This window comes from Geotrypetes seraphini, chromosome 14 (genome assembly GCF_902459505.1).
Source record: "Geotrypetes seraphini chromosome 14, aGeoSer1.1, whole genome shotgun sequence".
NCBI lineage: Eukaryota > Metazoa > Chordata > Amphibia > Gymnophiona > Dermophiidae > Geotrypetes > Geotrypetes seraphini.
Genome location: NC_047097.1, coordinates 9,509,046 through 9,528,604, shown reverse-complemented (window position 1 = coordinate 9,528,604; position 19,559 = coordinate 9,509,046). Strand labels below are relative to the sequence as shown.

General features: G+C 42.4%; 1 protein-coding gene across 7 annotated transcripts in view; it reads right to left on the bottom strand.

The window, feature by feature from the left end:
• The window catches only part of BBS4 (Bardet-Biedl syndrome 4), a 111,617-nt gene that overhangs the window by 69,109 nt on the left and 22,949 nt on the right, over positions 1-19,559 (bottom strand). For all 7 annotated transcript variants that reach the window (XM_033920290.1, XM_033920291.1, XM_033920293.1 and 4 more), the window contains 2 exons: positions 15,239-15,302; positions 12,257-12,368 (listed from right to left, as the gene is read on the bottom strand). In XM_033920290.1, the coding sequence (XP_033776181.1) occupies positions 12,257-12,368; positions 15,239-15,302 (176 nt within the window). The remainder of the gene's footprint in view (positions 1-12,256; positions 12,369-15,238; positions 15,303-19,559) is intronic.

The following is a 19,559-nucleotide window of genomic DNA, read 5'->3' as shown; positions in this document are numbered from 1 at the left end:
CTTAGGAAGTCAGTCTGTCAGCTGTCAACTACCAGACTGCCATATGTACGGGATGTTATTACTCAGAGCACAGTTTCAGCTGACAGCACGATGACTCAGCAAGGTAACTGACTTGGCTTTGTTAGTCTTGTGTACATTCGACAGTGGAATGAAGTGCCAATGGGAACTAGGGCTCTTTACAATCATGTTGAACTGCTGTCTACTCTCAACACATATCTGAATAAAACTGTTGCAAACAAGCCACTCGCAGCCATTTCCAGACATTTATGATTTCTGTCCAAGTATCTAGCAGCACGTGCCTATTTCAATGACAGAACTGCACCAGAAAGCACAGTTACTTACCGTAACAGGTGTTATCCAGGGACAGCAGGCAGATATTCTTGACTGATGGGTGACGGCACCGACGGAGCCCCGGTACGGACAATTTTAGAGTTATTGCACTCTAAGAACTTGGAAAGTTCTAGCAGGCCGCACCGCGCACGCGCGAGTGCCTTCCCGCCCGACGGAGGCGCACGGTCCCCAGTTAGGATAAGCCAGCTAAGAAGCCAACCCGGGGAGGTGGGTGGGATGCAAGAATATCTGCCTGCTGTCCCTGGATAACACCTGTTACGGTAAGTAACTGTGCTTTATCCCAGGACAAGCAGGCAGCATATTCTTGACTGATGGGTGACCTCCAAGCTAACAAAAAGAGGGATGGAGGGAAGGTTGGCCATTAGGAAAACAAATTTTGCAAAACAGATTGGCCGAAGTGACCATCCCGTCTGGAGAATGCGTCCAGACAATAGTGAGATGTAAAAGTATGAACTGAGGACCAAGTAGCAGCCTTGCAGATTTCCTCAATAGGTGTGGAACGGAGGAAAGCCACAGATGCTGCCATGGCTCGAACTCTATGAGCTGTGACAGAACCTTCCAGTGTCAGTCCGGTCTGAGCATAACAGAAAGAAATGCACCCTGCAAGCCAATTGGACAGCGTACGTTTAGAAACAGGATGTCCCAATTTATTCGGATCAAAGGACAGAAAGAGTTGAGAGAATGATCTGTGGGGCTTAGTACGGTCTAAATAGTAAGCTAAAGCCCGCTTACAGTCCAAAGTATGCAGAGCCTGTTCTCCAGAGTGAGAGTGAGGTTTCGGAAAGAAGACAGACAGAACAATGGATTGGTTGAGATGGAATTCAGAGACAACCTTAGGGAGAAACTTTGGATGTGTACGCAGAACCACCTTGTCATGATGAAAGACTGTGAAAGGTGGGTCAGAAACTAGTGCATGGAGCTCACTGACCCTCCTGGCAGAGGTGAGAGCAATAAGGAAAAGAACCTTCCAAGTGAGAAACTTGAAAGTGGCATTAGCCAAAGGTTCAAATGGAGGCTTCATTAAAGCGGATAGAACCACATTAAGATCCCAGATCACAGGAGGTGCTTTAATAGGTGGTTTTAAATTAAAAAGACCTCGCATGAATCTGGTGACCAGGGGATGAGTTGAAAGGAGTTTCCCATGGACTGGCTCATGAAAAGCTGCAATAGCACTGAGATGAACTCTGATGGAGGTAGATTTGAGGCCAGAGTCAGACAGAGAAAGCAGATAATCCAACAAGGTCTCCACTGCAAGAGACGTGGGATCATGATGATGAAGAAGACACCAGGAAGAAAACCGTGTCCACTTCTGATGGTAACATTACAGAGTGGCAGGTTTCCTGGAGGCATCCAGAACAGAACGAACAGGCTGAGACAAAAGAGTATCATTCGAAGTCAGCCTGAGAGATACCAGGCTGTCAGGTGCAGAGACTGGAGGTTGGGATGCAGAAGGGTCTCCTGACGTTGTGTAAGCAGAGACGGAAATTGTGGAAGTAGAATAGGTTCCCTGGAGCTGAGTTGAAGTAGAAGGGAGAACCAATGTTGCCTGGGCCACCGTGGCGCAATCAGAATCATGGTGGCCTATTCCCTCTTGAGCTTGAACAAGGTCCGGAGCATGAGAGGCAGAGGAGGGAAAGCATACAGGAAGAGATTGGACCAATCCAGGAGAAATGCATCCGCTGCCAGACGGTGAGGAGAGTAGAGTCTGGAGCAGAAGTGGGGCAGCTGATGATTGTGAGGAGCTGCAAAGAGGTCTATCTGAGGAGTGCCCCACTGAGCGAAGATGGACTGTAGAGTGAAAGGATCGAGTGTCCACTCGTGAGGCTGGAGAATTCTGCTGAGCTTGTCCGCTAAGGAATTCTGTTCTCCCTGAATGTAGATAGCTTTCAGGAATAGATGGTGATCTGTGGCCCAAGTCCAAATCTTCTGGGCTTCCTGGCACAAGAGGCGAGAGCCCGTCCCACCCTGCTTGTTGATGTAGTACATCGCAACTTGATTGTCTGTGCACAGTAAAAGGACCTGAGGAAAGAGAAGATGTTGGAAGGCCTTGAGGGCATAAAACATCGCTCTGAGTTCCAGGAAGTTGATGTGATGTTTCATTTCCTGGGCTGTCCAAAGTCCTTGAGTTTGGAATTCGTTCAAATGAGCTCCCCAGGCATAAGGGGAGGCGTCGGTGGTGATGACAAGTTGATGAGGAGGTAGATGGAACAAAAGACCTCTGGAGAGATTTGAGGATATCAACCACCATTGTAGAGACTGACGAAGAGAGGATGTCACAGATATGTGTCGTGAGCAAGGATCCGTCGCTTGGGACCACTGGGTCGCTAGGGTCCATTGAGGAGTGCGCAGGTGGAGACGTGCGAAGGGTGTGACATGAACTGTGGAGTCCATGTGACCCAGAAGTATCATCATTTGCTTGGCAGAGATGGAGCGTTGATGAAGCACCTGCTGACACAGAGATAGGAGAGTGTGAAGACGGTTGGACGGCAGAAAAGCTCTCATGAGGACTGTGTCCAGCACCGCTCCAATGAATTGAAGTCTCTGAGTGGGGATAATATGAGATTTGGGTAGATTGATCTCGAACCCCAGAAGTTGTAGAAACAGGATGGTCTGGTTAGTGGCCTGGAGTACTATCTGAGAAGAATTGGCCTTTATCAACCAATCGTCCAGGTAAGGAAACACCTGAAGGTGGTGGGAACGTAGAAAGGCGGCCACCACAATCAGACATTTGGTGAATACTCTTGGAGAGGAGGCAAGACCGAAGGGTAGCACCTTGTATTGGTAATGACAATGGTTGATCATGAAGCGGAGGTACTGTCTGGAGGCCAGATTGACCGGTATGTGAGTGTATGCTTCTTTGAGATCTAGGGAACATAGCCAGTCGCCTTGATTGAGAAGAGGGTAAAGAGTAGCCAGAGAAAGCATCTTGAATTTCTCTTGTACCAAGCATTTGTTGAGATCGCGAAGATCTAAAATGGGTCTGAGATCTCCTGTTTTTTTGGGAACTAGAAAGTAACGGGAGTAAAATCCCTGCCCCTTTTGATCTAGAGGAACTTCCTCTATGGCGTTCAGAAGAAGGAGGGATTGAACCTCTTGAAGAAGGAGGGAAGACTGAGGAGTGTTCAAAGCAGACTCTCTTGGCAGACTTTGGGCAGGAAGGGTCTGGAAATTGAGAGAGTAGCCATGGCGGATGATGTTGAGGACCCACTGATCAGAGGTGATGATTTCCCAAAGGCTTAAGAAATGAGTAAGGCAGCCTCCTATGGGCTGCGGAAGATGGGCAGAAGGAGGGAGACTGGCTATGTCCTGGAGAACCAAGTCAAAAGGGTTGAGTTGATTTCTGTGAAGGGGGAGGTTTCACCTGCTGTTGCTGCTGTGCTGGTCTAGCAGCTTGCCTCTGTTGTTGCCTCTGACGCCTGGGTTGTTGCTGGGTCTGAGGTAAAGGACGAGCCACAAATCTACGTTGATAGGCCGATTGTTGGCGAAAAGGCCTAGAAGGTGGGGTCTTCTTCTTTGTCTTAAGGAGAGTGTCCCATCGAGTCTCATGAGCTGAGAGTTTCTGAGTAGTGGAGTCCATGGATTCTCCAAACAGCTCATCCCCCAAACAAGGTGCATTGGCCAGTCGATCTTGATGATTAACATCGAGTTCTGAAACTCTGAGCCAGGCCAGTCGCCGCATAGCCACCGACATAGCCGTGGCCCTAGAGGTCAGCTCAAAGGTGTCATAGATTGATCTGACCATGAACTTGCGCAGTTGTAAGAGCGATGAAGAAGTTTGGCGAAAGGCGGATCTTTTACGGTCAGGGAGATATTTCTCAAAAGATGACAAAGACTGAATGAGATGCTTAAGGTAAAAAGAAAAATGGAAAGCATAGTTCCCTGATCTATTTGCCAGCATCGCATTTTGATACAACCTCTTGCCAAACTTATCCATGGCCTTACCTTCTCTGCCAGGAGGCCCCTGTGGATTTCTTTAAAGTAGATTCCACCAGTAAAGACTCATGGGGGAGTTGCGGCTTGTCAAAGCCTGGAATAGGCTTTGACAAGCCTATTCCAAGCCTATTCCTTATATAAGGCTTTGACCTTATATAAGGAGTCCAGTTTGCGGGGAGCTCCTGGGATGGTCAAGGGTGTCTCTAGATTTTTGTAAAATGTCTCTCTTAATATGTCATGGAGAGGCAGTTTGAGAAATTCCCTTGGAGGCTGGTCAAAATCCAGAGCATCGAGAAATGCCTTGGATTTTTTGGATTCAGCCTCCAAGGGAATAGAGAAAGATTCACACATCTCTTTGAGAAAAGAGGTAAAAGAAGTTGCATCAGGTTTAGAGGACGGATCTAAAACAGAAGGATCCTCTTCCCCTGATGAACACTCTCCCTCTGAGAGAAGAGGGTCCTCCGAATCGCCCCACAGATCAGGGTCCCTTACTTGAAAACTGCGGTCCCGGGATTCCAGTGTGGAGGGTTCTAGGTGTCGAGTTTTATGCAACGACTTCCCAGACCTCTGTGAAACGGTACCGGGAGATGTTATAGGCTGTGTCAGCGCCGAGGTTTGAACAGCCTGGTGTAAGGATCTCGGTTCCGGCGCTAAGACCCTGAGGAAGTAGTATGCATCGGTACCGACAAGGTGGATGCCGACAAAGGAGGCTGCTCCACTGTCGGTACCGGAGGTTCAGACTGGACCGGGACTGGAAGGCTCGGTGTCAGAAGAGCAGGTAACAGCTGCTGTAGTTGTTCTTTAAGCTGTACTTGCAGGACGGCGGCAATGTGCTCATCCAGTGAAGGCACCGGTACCGCTTTTTTCTTCTGCGGTACCTTGGGTGCCGCTCTACACTCCGAAGAGGAACCCGATGTCGAGGGGCTTACCTCAATCGGAGCGGAGCGCTTCCGCGGGCGCCTCGAGGTCGGCAGGATTGGGCTCGCTGCCACTGAGACCGGAGGGCGCTCCAGCGGGGAAGGCTTCTTAGCCGGCTTACCTGATGGGTGCGACGCCGGCGCGGTGTTGACGAGGCAGGTGCCGACTGCGTCGGGGTCGAAGTGGGGACCGGTGCCGCCGAATCCAACATCTCGGTACCAAACAATAATCGCTGTTGGATTTGGCGATTTTTTAAAGTTCTCTTTTTAAGAGTGGCACAGCAGGTGCAGGTGGACGCTCGATGGTCAGGACCAAGACACTATAGACACCAGTTGTGCGGGTCTGTGAGTGAAATTGGTCGAGCGCACCGCTGGCACTTCTTAAACCCGGGTTGAGGGGGCATGAAGGTAAAAATGGCTTCAGCCAAATCGAAGGCCGAGGCCTCGATGGTGGCAACAGGCCCCGCTGGGGCGAAACCGAAAAAATGAAAGAAAAACAAATTAAGTTTTGTTTTGTTTTTTTTTACAAAGAAAAGAAAATAAAATGAGGAAAACAAAATCTCCCAACGAGTTTACGCGAGCGAGAAGGCGAAAGAGAAAAAAGTTTTCAACAGCCGTTGAAAAGTGCGTCTTCTTAGCTCCGCGGAAACTAAGAAACTGGGGACCGCGCGCCTCCATCGGGCGGTGAAGGCACTCGCGCATGCGCGGTGCGGCCTGCTAGAACTTTCCAAGTTCTTAGAGTGTAATCACTCTAAAATTGTCCGTACCGGGGCTCCGTCGGTGCCGTCACCCATCAGTCAAGAATATGCTGCCTGCTTGTCCTGGGATAAACAAAGTTAAATTTACAGCATCCACCATTGCCAGACCTTCCTCAACGTCTTATGCGTACAGATAAAATAGAACCTGTGACCTTTGAAAGTCTTGTAACACAGTCATTTTTTGATTTCTGGACTGAAGGAGGATCAACAAAAGTGAAAATATTCCTGAAGAAACATCCCCCAGAGTGGACTGACAATCCAGTTTTCAAGGAATTTTGGAATCGGGCATCCAAACTGAATGTTGTTAATGTTGCAGCAGAACGAGGGATAAGCCTCATTGAAAAATACATAGTAACATAGTAGATGACAGCAGATAAAGACCCGAATGGTCCATCCAGTCTACCCAACCTGATTCAATTTAAATTTTTTAATTTTTTCTTCTTAGCTATTTCTGGGCAATAATCCAAAGCTTTACCCTGTACTGTGCTTGGGTTCCAACTGCCGAAATCTCTGTTAAGACTTACTCCAGCCCATCTACACCCTCCCAGCCATTGAAACCCTCCCCAGCCCATCCTCCACCAAATGGCCATATACAGACACAGACCGTGCAAGTCTGCCCAGTACTGGCCTTAGTTCAATATTTAATATTATTTTCTGATTCTAAATCTTCTGTGTTCATCCCACGCTTCTTTGAACTCAGTCACAATTTTACTCTCCACCACCTCTCTCGGCAGCGCATTCCAGGCATCCACTACCCTCTCCGTAAAGTAGAATTTCCTAACATTGCCCCTGAATCTACCATCCCTCAACCTCAAATTATGTCCTCTGGTTTTACCATTTTCCTTTCTCTGGAAAAGATTTTGTTCTAGGTTAATACCCTTCAAATATTTGAATGTCTGAATCATATCTCCCCTGTCTCTCCTTTCCTCTAGGGTATACATATTCAGGGCTTCCAGTCTCTCCTCATACATCTTCTGGCGCAAGCCTCCTATCATTTTCATCGCCCTCCTCTGAACCGCCTCAAGTCTTCTTACGTCCTTCGCCAGATACGGTCTCCAAAACTGAACACAATACTCCAATACACAATACAACGATACTTTGACAAAAGATGAAGAACAAAAGCAATTTATTTGGCTAGTGGCCAGCTATCGAAAGAAGTTTCCTTCTGCATCAAAGGCGGCTCTTATGTCATAGACCATGGGTGCCCACACTTTTTGGGCTTGCGAGCTACTTTTAAAATGAGCAAGTCAAAATGATCTACCAACAATAAAATTTAAAAAAATCACAAAGCACACTGTACACTGAGAAAATGTTAATTATCATTCATATTCTGGGATTTTTTCAAAGAGGTCAAGGCAGATGACTCTATGCACTGTCACCTCAGTAACAACCATAACAAAAATAGACAAATATATCCCCCCTTCCTTTTTACTAAACTACAATAGCAGTTTTTAACACAGAGAGCTGCGCTGAATGCCCAACCCTGCTCTCGACGCTCACAGGCTCCCTGCGCTAAAAAAAAAAAAAAAAAAGGGGGGGGGGGGCCATAGTGCAAAACATAGACAGCAGATATAAATTCAGACACATTTTGATCACTAAATGAAAATAAAATCATTTTTCCTACCTTTGTTGTCTGGTGATTTCATGAGTCTCTGATTGCACTTTCTTCTTCTGACTGTGCATCCAATCTTTCTTCCCTTCTTTCAGCCTGTATGCTTCCTCTCCTCCAGACCTCATTCCCTCCCCCAATTTTTTCTTCCTCTCTCCTTGCCTCCCTTTCTTTTTTTCTCTCTTCATGCCCCCTTTCTTTTTTTCTGTTTCCCTTCTATCTCCCTGCCTGCCCCCTTTCTTTCTCCCTGCCCTCCCCCAAGCCACTGCTGCCACTATCGGAGAACAGGCCCCCAAGCCGCCGCCGCCATCGGGTAACAGACCCCAAAGTTTCAAGTTTCAAGTTTATTAAATTTTTGATTAATCGCTTTGTCATATTTTCAAAGCGATGAACATAAATACAAATTAATAGAAGTAGATACAAAATTACCTTATTAAAAATAAAAAGTAAAAAATAAAATATAAAATAAAACATTAATTGTCCATAATCATTAAACATATACTATATACATACTTGACAAGACATGAATAAAAGGGAAAAGGGATAAGAAATACAAAATCCAATAAAAAGAGAGGTAGGGGCAAAACATGAGGTTGGGAATTAAAATTAATGCATCACTGTGTTCCTGTTTATAAGTGATTAATCGAAAGCGTCTTTGTAAAGGAACGTTTTTAGGTTGATCTTAAATTTATCGATATCATGTTCTTTTCTTAAATAGATTGGCAAGGAATTCCATATTTGTGGCGCTGTAACCGAAAAGATAAATTGTCTTCTTGTATTTATAATTTTAAGAGAAGGAACTGTAAGTAAATGTTGTTCATTGGATCTCAATGGTCTATTAGTGGAATAGGGAATTAGAGTTTTATAGATAAAGAACATAAGAACATAAGAACTGCCATCACCGGATCAGACCTTCGGTCCATCAAGTCCGGCGATCCGCACACGCGGAGGCCCCGCCAGGTGTACACCTGGCGTAATTTATAGTCCACCATATCTTTATATGCCTCTCTTAAGGAGATATGCATCTAGTTTGCTCTTGAAGCCTAGGACGGTCGATTCCGCAATAATCTCCTCTGGGAGGGCATTCCAGGTGTCAACTTTAAAAGTAAGCAGACATATTTTATATGTTATTCTATGCGATACTGGAAGCCAGTGGGCATTTTTGAGGAGTGGCGTTATGTGATCAAATTTTTTTTTTTTTGTTATTAATTTAATGGCGGTGTTTTGAATTATTTGTAACCTTCTTATTTCTTTTTGTGCAATCCCTTTAAAGAGGGCATTGCAATAATCAATTTTGGAAATTATTAGAGAGTGTACCAGGATATTTAATGATTTAGAACAAAGATATTGCGAGAGAGAACGTATTTGACGAAGTCTATAAAATGAAGATTTAATGGTATTGCTTATATGTTCATGAAAGGTTAATTTGCTGTCAAATGTAACTCCTAGAATTTTAATACTGTCAACTATTTGCAGAGGAATGTTTTTTATAGTGATGGGAGCAATAATTTTAGAAGTTTCTTTCCAAGGAAAAAGTAATGTTTTTGTTTTTTCAATATTGAGGGCCAACCTATTTATATCTAACCATTGATGGATTTGTTCAAGTTTATTATTTATTGATATGATGTCTGAAGTACTATTGGGATCTAATGGATGCAAAAGTTGAATATCATCCGCGTATGCGTAAACATGAAATCCTATTGATTGACAGACTGTCATCAATGGTGCCAAAAAAATATTGAAAAGTAAAGGGGATAAGATAGATCCTTGAGGAATATCATGGGAAGATAGTGAGCCCCAAACAACTGCTGCCACCATCAGAGAACAGGCCCCCAAGCCGCTGCCGCCATCGGGTAACAGGCCCCAAAGCTGCCACCGCCCCAAGCTCTCCCTGCTTCCCTGCGTCGGGCCGACCAGCATTCCTCTCCCCGACGTCAATTCTGCCGTCGGAGAGAACGTTCCGACCCAGCCAGGCAGCGATTGGCTGGCCCGAACTTCCTCTCCGACGGCAGAATTGACGTCGGGGAGAGGAAGGCTGATCAGCCTGGTAGATCGCCAAGGCAAAGTGAGTCTATCACGGAGCCCGGGATGGGCTCCACGATTGACTCACTTTGCCTTGGCGATCTACCGGTCGATCGCAATCGACCTATTGGGCACCCCTGTCATAGACCATTTGTCGAGTGCACAAGAATTACAATATACTGTCAAGTTTAGCGGTAGTTTAAAAAAAACAGTGAGGTGGGGTGACCCCTAAACTTTAAGCAAATTTTTATGGTTTTCATTTTTATATAAAGGAATAAAATTACCCTTGTGGACAAACAAAATGTGTTAATTTTTTTTTTTTTTTTGGAACACCCTTTTGTGCAGTGCCACCCAGAACTGTTTACCATACAGAAGAGAATGAGAAAGGGGTGAATCTCGTGTCGCCTCAGCTGTTTGAGGAAATTCTTCCATTGGCATCCTCTCACATTGTGAACAAGGAAGTCTTGCTTCACCAGCTTGCTTCTTTTCTTTAAAGGTGTGAATAAACATGTGGATAAATGTGAGCTGGTTGACATAGTGTAGCTAGATTGTCAGAAAGCTTTCAACAAAGTTCTTCATTCTCATTTGTTTGGAAAGAAGATGGATTAAAAACACAATAGAGGACACAGTGAAGGAGAATGAAAAACTTTTATTAAGAAAAATAACAGAGATGTGTGAGCAATGGAATCCTTTACATCTTTCGTGGTGGGGGAGAGTCCAAACTATTAAAATGATGATATTGCCTGTGGTTTGTTATCAAATGAGTATGATATCAGGTTTTTTTCAGGGGTCCTTTTACAAAAAGTTACATGGTATTCTTATAAAATTTGTTTGGCTGGGTAAAAGGCCTAGAATTGCTTTAGTATCTCTACAAAAATCAATTGTGGAGGGTGGGGTAAATTTTCCAAATTTTTATAGGTATCATCAAGCCTATATTTTACGTCAGGGTATGTATTGGGTCCTTCCAGAGATCATGGAAAATGTCCCAGATTAGCTGTATTTAGTTTTTAGTTTTAAATTCTTTATTCATTTTAAATCTTAAATAAGTGTACAATAAAATATCCATTAAACTTTCAATATAACACTTGAAATTCTTAATCATATCATCTAGAACAAAAATATACAAAAATATACTTCTTAAAGTAACATAAATTTCTTGAGTCATTTTAAAACAGACAATAAGTGTACATAAATATATCCATTATAATTTCAATACAGCACTTAAAATTCTTAATCAAATCCTCATAAACAAAAATAGAAATCCCCTCCCTCCCACCCTTCTTAAAGTAAGTAAAACAAATTTTCAAATAAAAATTATATCGCCCCCCCCCCAATGTGTAAATATCAAGATTGGCTGTATTTAGAATGGCGACTCATGTTTCCTTTGCATCTTTCTCATCTTATTAGTATAAAAATGCCTAGAAAATATAAAGAAAATAGAATTTTGATAGATACCTGGAAAACTTTACGTTATGTTAGCAATTTATCACCTAATCCAATTTCTAAATCATTAAATCAATCCATTTGGCTAAACTCCAAGATTAAAATTGGCGGATTTCAAATTGTCTGGAAGCATTGGATTATTGCAGGTATATGAACTTTAAATGACTATGTATAGCACTGGAAACCTAGTGTATGCAAATCTCTATCATGCATATTCATTGAAGTTAGTTATGCCTTCCAGGGCATGGTTGTGAAAACACCAATCTATTGAGTAGTATTTTGGGCTCCAGGAATCCCTAAATTATTTTACTGTTATTAAATGAGTTATGGGGGTATGGTCTCCAGCTGAAATGATTGAACTAATTGATAAAAATGAGAGAAAAATCCCAGGTAATTTAAATGACAGCTTATGGTGCCACAGCTCAGTGGTGACCAGTTTTAAGTTATGAGGCCATGGTAGGAGGGAAAACACTCAGGTCAAAAGTGAAAAACAATAAAAAGCCCAAAAAACATAGCTAAAATACTAAGAGGAGAAAAATACATTTTTGGTTGAAGCCAAAAAAATAGAAGTAGCACAGTTCTTGAAGCAGCTGTGGAGCACAGTAAAGATGCATTTGACTGGGTTGATGTCAAAAGGAAACAAAGAGAGGCCACAGGTCTGCCAGAGTGCAGAATGTCCCATAAATATAATAATAATAATAATAGTTTATTTTTATATACCACCAATCCATCAGTTCATGGCGGTTCACAATAATAATGCACTGGGCATTTGGAAATACAAAGTCATAAGGCATTGATTAAGAATGGAAATTGCATAATTCAGAATAAAACATTAAGCAAAGTTTTCAGCATCATAAAACTATTAAAAATAGAAATTTTGCAATTCAATTGGCAGTACAAACAATCAAAAACTCAAATAGGAAGTTAGATGGATTTTTAGAATACAGATTAACATCAATTCTGTATTTCATATTTTTTAAATATGCAGTAGAGATTTAGTTGTTATCAAACAGCAACAAGAAATTTAAATTCACTTGGTGCCATATAACTCACTTGTGTGACTGGAAAACACATTTGCTTTCAAGGAAACCCAGGATACAGTACAAGAGAGATTACTTAAGAAGGAACAGTGTTACTGCATATGCGTCCCAATAATTTTGTTTGGATAAACAAAGCGCTAGCCCCAGGAAGCACTACTGAAGCAATAGGAGAGTAATACTCACAGGGACCTTGCCACCTGCTTCAGATTGTCCACACTCTGAGGACTGAGGATTGCACAAGTCTGGAAAAGTTCTAAAGATTCTTGAATTTTCCCTTCCAAGCGGAATATCAATGCTACAAAATATAACACAAGCCAATTATCCTCAGAAAGTAAGTAATATAGTAAATGATGGCAGATAAATAAATAATAAAAAAAATAAAAGACCTGCACAGCCAATCCATTTTGCCCAGTACAGTCTTAAAGCTTTTGAATTCTAAAAGTGCTGGTGCACTTTTTACTGTCCATACCAGAACTCCGTGAATGATATCACAAACATGTGAGAATATGCTGCCAAAAACTAGAGGGCAAAAATTGAGGTTGCAGAGTGGTAGACTTTTCATGGACATGAAATGCCCTCCCAAGGGAGGTGGTGAGCAAAATGGTGATGGAACTCTAAAACAGCGTGGGATGAACACAGAGGATCTCTAATCAGAAAATGACGGGTATAAATTGAAGAACTAAGGCAGTGTATAATAAATTATCTCCAGAACATCTATATCCACAGTTTTTTTGTTTTTGTTTTCATCGGGGGAATGGGAGGGATCCATGTTTAAGACATTTTTGTTTTGTAGTTATGTTCACCTTGTTGTTTTGACTCACTTATTAGGCAAACATTTTTTATGACGATGATGCCTAGTTGGTAGAACCATATATTTAGTGTCTCACCTTTGACCTGAGGCTTTTTCTTTCGCTTAAAGTGGTCATTTGGTAGAGACAACATATTGTTGTATACTAAGTGGGCAGCAGTACTACATTAAAAAAAATAAAAGTGAACATATTTGGGCTCATTGAAACATTCTATTGTGATTCTATAATAACATAAAAAACCTCAAATGTGTATTAATGGATTTTACTTAAGGATGGGCTTAGTTGTTCATGATTGTGATTTAACAAGGAAAATATGTTTTCTTCAATCTATTTCACTGCTGCATTTTCAAACAATAGCAAATGTCTTCTATTTAGTACTGCAGTAATATAAAAATGACTGAGAACTGTACTGCCTAATTCCAACAGGCACTGATCCATGTTGACAGACTTGACAGACTTGCATGGTCTATGTCCCATATTGGCTTTTCTGTTTGGGATGGGCTGGGGAGGGCTTCAACAGGAATGCCAATAATTTGGGATGGTTTAGATAGGCTGGAGTGAGCTTCAATGGTAATTCCAGTAGCTGGAACCTAAGGACAGTACCAGACAGACTTCTGTGGTCTATGGCCCAGAAATATCAAAGAAAAAAGACAATTTAATTTAATCATGAATTTATTATTATTAAATCTTTTTTATTGTCCTTTAATACTCAAGTTCTGGAAGTCGATATAGGGACAGATTAATGCTATACTCGAGGCATCGATTCCTTTGACATAGGAGGCAGTCATATGTGGGACGATGTTACATCTGAAGCCCTCATTGGATATATATAGAGGGCGGCTTTTCCTTACCATGACCGGGGTAGCCATACAAATGATTACATACAACTGGAAGAACTAGGATCGCCTTAACTTTAATTTTTGGTGAGCAAGTTTATGCTTAAGTTATAGATTTGAAAAAATGAACGCAGATATAATGGGTCATACTAAGAGATTTAAGTTAATCTGAGGCCCTTTGATATCTTTTATGGATGCATTGTAATTATTTTTTTTCCTTTGATCCTGTTGGTATATTGCACACACACCCAGGGGGAGGGAGGGTAGGAGAGGGATATTTATGTCATGGTTTTATTCTCTTGCAAGGTATTGGTTGGGGGGGTTCTTATCTTGCTGTGGGGATTTTGATTGATTATAAATGCATATATGAATAATGTTGTTTGTGTAGATACTGTACTGCATTTTTGTTAACTTTGGAAAATTAATAAAGATTTAAACAAAAAGAAGAACAAACCAACCACAATACAATACACTTTACATTATAAGGAACACAAAACCCATGATGGACAGTACTCTCAGTACCCCCATGGCTATGACATATCAAACCCCCCTCCTCAGTAGAAATCCCTTCCTCCAAAAAAATCCCTCAACTCCCAAACTCCCCTCCTTCCCCATTGTACAAGTATATCATCATAACAAAGCAACTCTGTAGAGGCGTATGCAAATGAAGTCTGTTCAGGACTTGACTCCTACTACAAAAGGATCCTAGTCCAGACCTTTACAAAATCATGACTCCACCTACGAGAATGGGAAGCCATTCTAGCTTCCCACCCCATCAAAGTATGTAATCTATTCCTCCAATACCATATGGAAGGTGGTTCATCAGACAACCAATGGTTCAATATACACTTCTTTCCCAATATATAACATTTACCAAGAAACAATTTTCAGAAGAGGTAAACATGGACATCATAGAGAATTAGAGAATAGCATAAGAAATGCTGACACTGATAGCAGGGTATGCAAAATCCCCCTCAAAAAGTGAACCACGTGTACCCATTGGGCATACTGGATGGACCATTCGGGTCTTTATCTGCTGTCATTTATGTTATTATTCAATGATTTCTATATAAACAAAATTAATTTACCTCACTTAAAAAAAGAAACAAATTTTGTTCAACCATTCCGAGTCTTTCTGTGGAGGTGGATAATAATCGCATGTGGTGACTGTGTATACTACAGTCTGTTAATAATGAGTTGCCATCATTGATGACTTGAATTCTTGTATTGGGGAACAAATGATAAGGCAGGGTTTAAAGAATGATTAAATGTGCAATTCAGGTGATTTGTGGTAGGCATAGATCGGTATATGTACAGATTCAAAAATTCAGGAATAAATAGATATCACTGAAAATATGCAATCTGATAACTTCTCAAAATACAGATATATCTCTTCCACACAGTGATTTTTGCAGCTTTTTTGAAGCAACACTGCCTCTCACCAAGGGGATTTTAAGCAGAATTACATATTTTTGCTGGACTCCGAATCTGGAACATTACCAGATCTTCCTATACTTTACCTTGTACATAGACAGCATATTCACACATTCCTTTGGTCTCATGTAGTTGCTCTTTGATAACTGCCTGATATAGTAAAAAAAATAAATAAATAAAGTTACTTAACAGTAACAGAATGATAAACAGTGAATTTATGCAAAGGCCTACTAGACTTGTGCCTCAAGTAGCATATTTTTTGAAGTTACAAAATTCTTCCCTCTGCACCCTGATATGGCTCTCTGGTCTCCTCCATCTCCTAGCACAGATCTCTAATTTTCCTGTTACCACCCTTCCATTTCTCTCATATAGATCTCTTATCTCCTCATCACTTTCCTATTCTGAAACTCTCCAGATCTCAAAGTGGATGAGGATGATAGATGACAATGGCAGACAAGATTAAATTTGTTTTTACCTGATAGTACCTTGCTAGACCAGTTCAGACTGATGGGTTAGTCACCCTTAAGCTCATGGAGGCACATAGCCAGGGTAGGATTAATTCTTTGTTGGGCCCTAGGCAATCAGGTATGTTGGGGCCCCTCATTGTAATTTAAATTTATTTTAAAGTTCCCACAAATGGAGCCTTGCATGATTCTGAGTTGACTACAGAGGAAAACTGGCAGAGGAAGAAAAAGCAGATAAGAGGCATTACTCGCTGGCTCCCCCTGCTGATTAGAAGGCAGTACATAGGGAGTGAGGAAGAATAGACAGACCTCTGTGACAAAGGAGATTCAGGGTATTCCTTATACAGGTCGGGAATATAAAGTCTCTTCATATGCAGATGATATTTTGCTTTATTTGAGAAATCCTGAAACTACTATTCCAAGATTGCTAGATTTAATTTAAAAATTTGGAAAATTTTCTGCCAATAAAATAAATTGGAGTAAATCTGAGGTTCTTCCTTTAAATGTTCATTGTCAAAAGGGTTTATTTGGGTCATTCCCTTTTCTTTGGAAGGAGGAAGGGATTAAGTATTTAGGAATTTGGATTCATAATACATTGGAAGAGTCAATTAAAATTAAAGACCTCTGTGGTGAACAATGGCTCTGCACCCTCCCGATTCTCTTCTCTGTAGCAGCAGCTAACGTACCAGGGCAAAACTCTGCCTTGACTTACACATTTGAGAGGGCCCCTCCTAAATATTGAGCCCCTAGGCCCAAGCCTAGTTTGCCTATGCCTTAATCCTGCCCTGCACATAGCCTTAATTTCTGTTCCACAATATATAACATTTGTAGCCTGCTTTAATCTTCAATCACATTCTAAACGGATAACAATATTAAAAAAAAAAAAGATACATCTAGGCATATAACAATATTTAAAAATACTACATCAAAGTTCTCAGCAAATTTACAATAAATCAATTAAAATAATGAGCTTTTTTAATTTTTGAAAGATATAATATGAAGAAACTTTCCTTAATTCAGTAGGAAGATAAATTACAAATTTTGGTTCCTATATATTCAAAAGATTTGCTCATCAAAGACTTCAAACAAAAATATTACTTACTAGTGTTTAAGACCGATACATTAACGGGTGCTAGAGTAGATGTCTGTCTATCTGGGTTTTTTTCTTTGTCTCTCTTTCCTTGGACGCTGTCTGTCTGTCATTCTTTCTGTTTGTGTCTCTCCCTGGCCCCCTGCCTGCCTGTATTTCTCTGTTGCGCCATGCCTGCTTGTCTCTCCGTGGCCCCCTTCTGTTTCCCCCCTCCCAGAGCAAAGAATGATTGCTGTCTGCCCCCCCCCAGCACACCTCTCCCCCAAAAGCAGCCCCCTTTCCCTCTCCCCCTGGCCCCCTGTTGTGCATGCCTGTTCTTACCTTCCCTCCATCCCGGCTTCCTAGTGTCTTCTGGCCCACCGGCACGAACCGCTGCTGCTGCTCCTCTTCAAAACAGCCTGCTGAGGTTCGCCGGCCGGCTGTAGCAAATCTCGCAGGCCACTCTCCACCTTGGTAGCACGTTCCCTCTGATGCGATCGCAGGCTGCTTTGAAGAGGAGCAGCAGTGGTGGCAGCTGTTGGTGAGTGAGGGCGGGAGGGGGGAGTAGCCGGCGTGTTCCCTGCCTCCGTGTTCGAAAATGGAATTCAGCACGGAGGGACACATCATGCTGTCAGGGAACACACCGTCCTAAGTGCGCATGCATGCTTAGGCTTTTATTACAGAGGATTGAATAACTGAGCTTCAAAGAATGCTGGAAATGAGAAGCAATCCTACTTACTGGAAAGGATAAAATATTTTAATAAACCTTCAGGTCCCATATCATATAACATTTTATATATCAATATAACCACTTTAAAATTTATTCTCTTCTAGGACTTCTGGTGGCACCGAGGAATGGAGCGGTACCAGGAACACTGCGCTCCTCTACACTACCTTTGGGGGACAGACTCATCCAGTGGATGCTTTCTAATCGGTATTAGTTTGGAGCCTCAATCTGGTGTAATCTCTGTATAGCAAATTCTTTGAATGGCATCAAAATCATCTCGGAAGGAGAGGGAGAAGCCAAAGCCAAAGGAGATGTAGGCCAAGATGGTGGAGGTGAACAAGGCTGCTTGTCCGACGGTGGGATCAGTTTGGATGGCCGAGTTGGATGCAGAAATAGCAACAGCAGTGGAATTGGCTTTAGACAAAAAAACTGCAGCAGATCTTGGACTGCATAGAGGAAGCTCATGAACGGCAGGACAGTTTGGGCCTGGAACTGGATGTGACGAAACGCCGAGTTAGAGCCATTGAAGACCAGACCCAGGCGGCAATGCATATGTACACTGCATTGAAAAACACATGGTGACCCTGGAGGAGAAACCTGAAGATCTCGAGAACAGATCCCGTAGGAATAAGACAATCAAAGACTCTTGATGAGAAGATTTCTAGAGGACTGGTTAGCAAAGACCTTGAACTTTGAAGAGGCGCTTTGCAAACTGCGTACTGAATGAGCTCACCGACTGAGACCTTGGAAAGAAGATGCATCCAGACTCAAGGTGGTTATTTTCATCTTACTGAACTTTGCCCATAAGCAATTGATTCTACATGGGATGTGCACTAATAACAACATGGAATATAATATTCTAAAGTGCTCTGCTTTCAAGACTATTCTTTGGCGGTTCAGGGGCGTCGAAGAGCCTTTTCCTCAGTGTGTATTGCCTTATTTATTTAAAAAAGTGAAATTCTCCTTGCTGTAAGTTGAAAGTTTCTCATGGTGGTCAAATTGATTACTATGACCAGGTTGCAGAAGTGAAAGTATTTCTGGATAACATATCATAGGGGGCTCCAATGTTGATGATGCTGGCTCCCAGAAGAGGTGGTGGAGACAGAGACTGTGTCTGAATTCAAAAGTGCCTGGGACAGGCACGAGAGATCTCTCTGAGAGAGAAAGAGATAATGGTTACTGCGGATGGGCAGACTAGATGGGCCATTTGGCCTTTATCTGCCATCATGTTTCTATACTTATAGTGTTCCCAGTGTGTGGGAGCCTGCTTCCCAGGAGGACAAGACATCCCAATGTTTTTAGTGAACGCTTCTGCGGGGTAGAACAATGCAGGCAGGAGTCTACACAATGTTCAGGGCCTAAATACTGTAAACACCAGCTATACGGGTCAGTTATGGATATAGGCCGCTGGAACCAACAGCACTTTTTAAAACCAGTCAACGGTTTTGACATGGATGGAAATATGGCATTGGCAAGGTTAAACTCAATGATTAAAGTTAAAGAAATGGAAAAGAAACCGGAGACTGAAAATAGACCACCATCTAGCCCACATCCTGTTAACATTGCCAGATTACAAAAGCCTCCAAAGGGATATAAAGACCCTGCTTTTTAGGAACTTTGTCAAGACAAGTTAATACCAAACCTAAGTTTCCCATGCTTCTGAATAGTCTTGTATTTAGTTCCTCTTTTGTAATCCACTTAGAACTGCGAGGTTATGGAATAAAAGTCAGTAATGTAATGTAATGTAAAACGCCTCACTTGAAGGCAATGAAAGCCCTCGAGAGCAGTAGCCCAAGTGAGAGAAAAAGAAATCAATATTGATATTTTTTAATACCTTATACACACAAATATAAGTCGATCCGAATATAAGTTGAGACCCCCCATTTTTCCCCCCAAAAAGGAGGAAAATGGTTGACTCGAATATAAGACAGGGCTTAATATTCAAGTGCCATGCCCTGCCAGGATCTGCACCCAGTGTTCCCTCCCTCATACCCTCCCCTGCCAGGCTCTAAACTCAGCCGCCCTCCCTGCCAGGTTATGCAACCAGCCCCCTTCTCTCCCTGCCCTACCAGGCTATGCAGCCAGGCCCCTCCCTGCCAGGCTCTGAACCCAGTCCCTCTCACTCCCTGCCAGGCTCTGAACCCAGC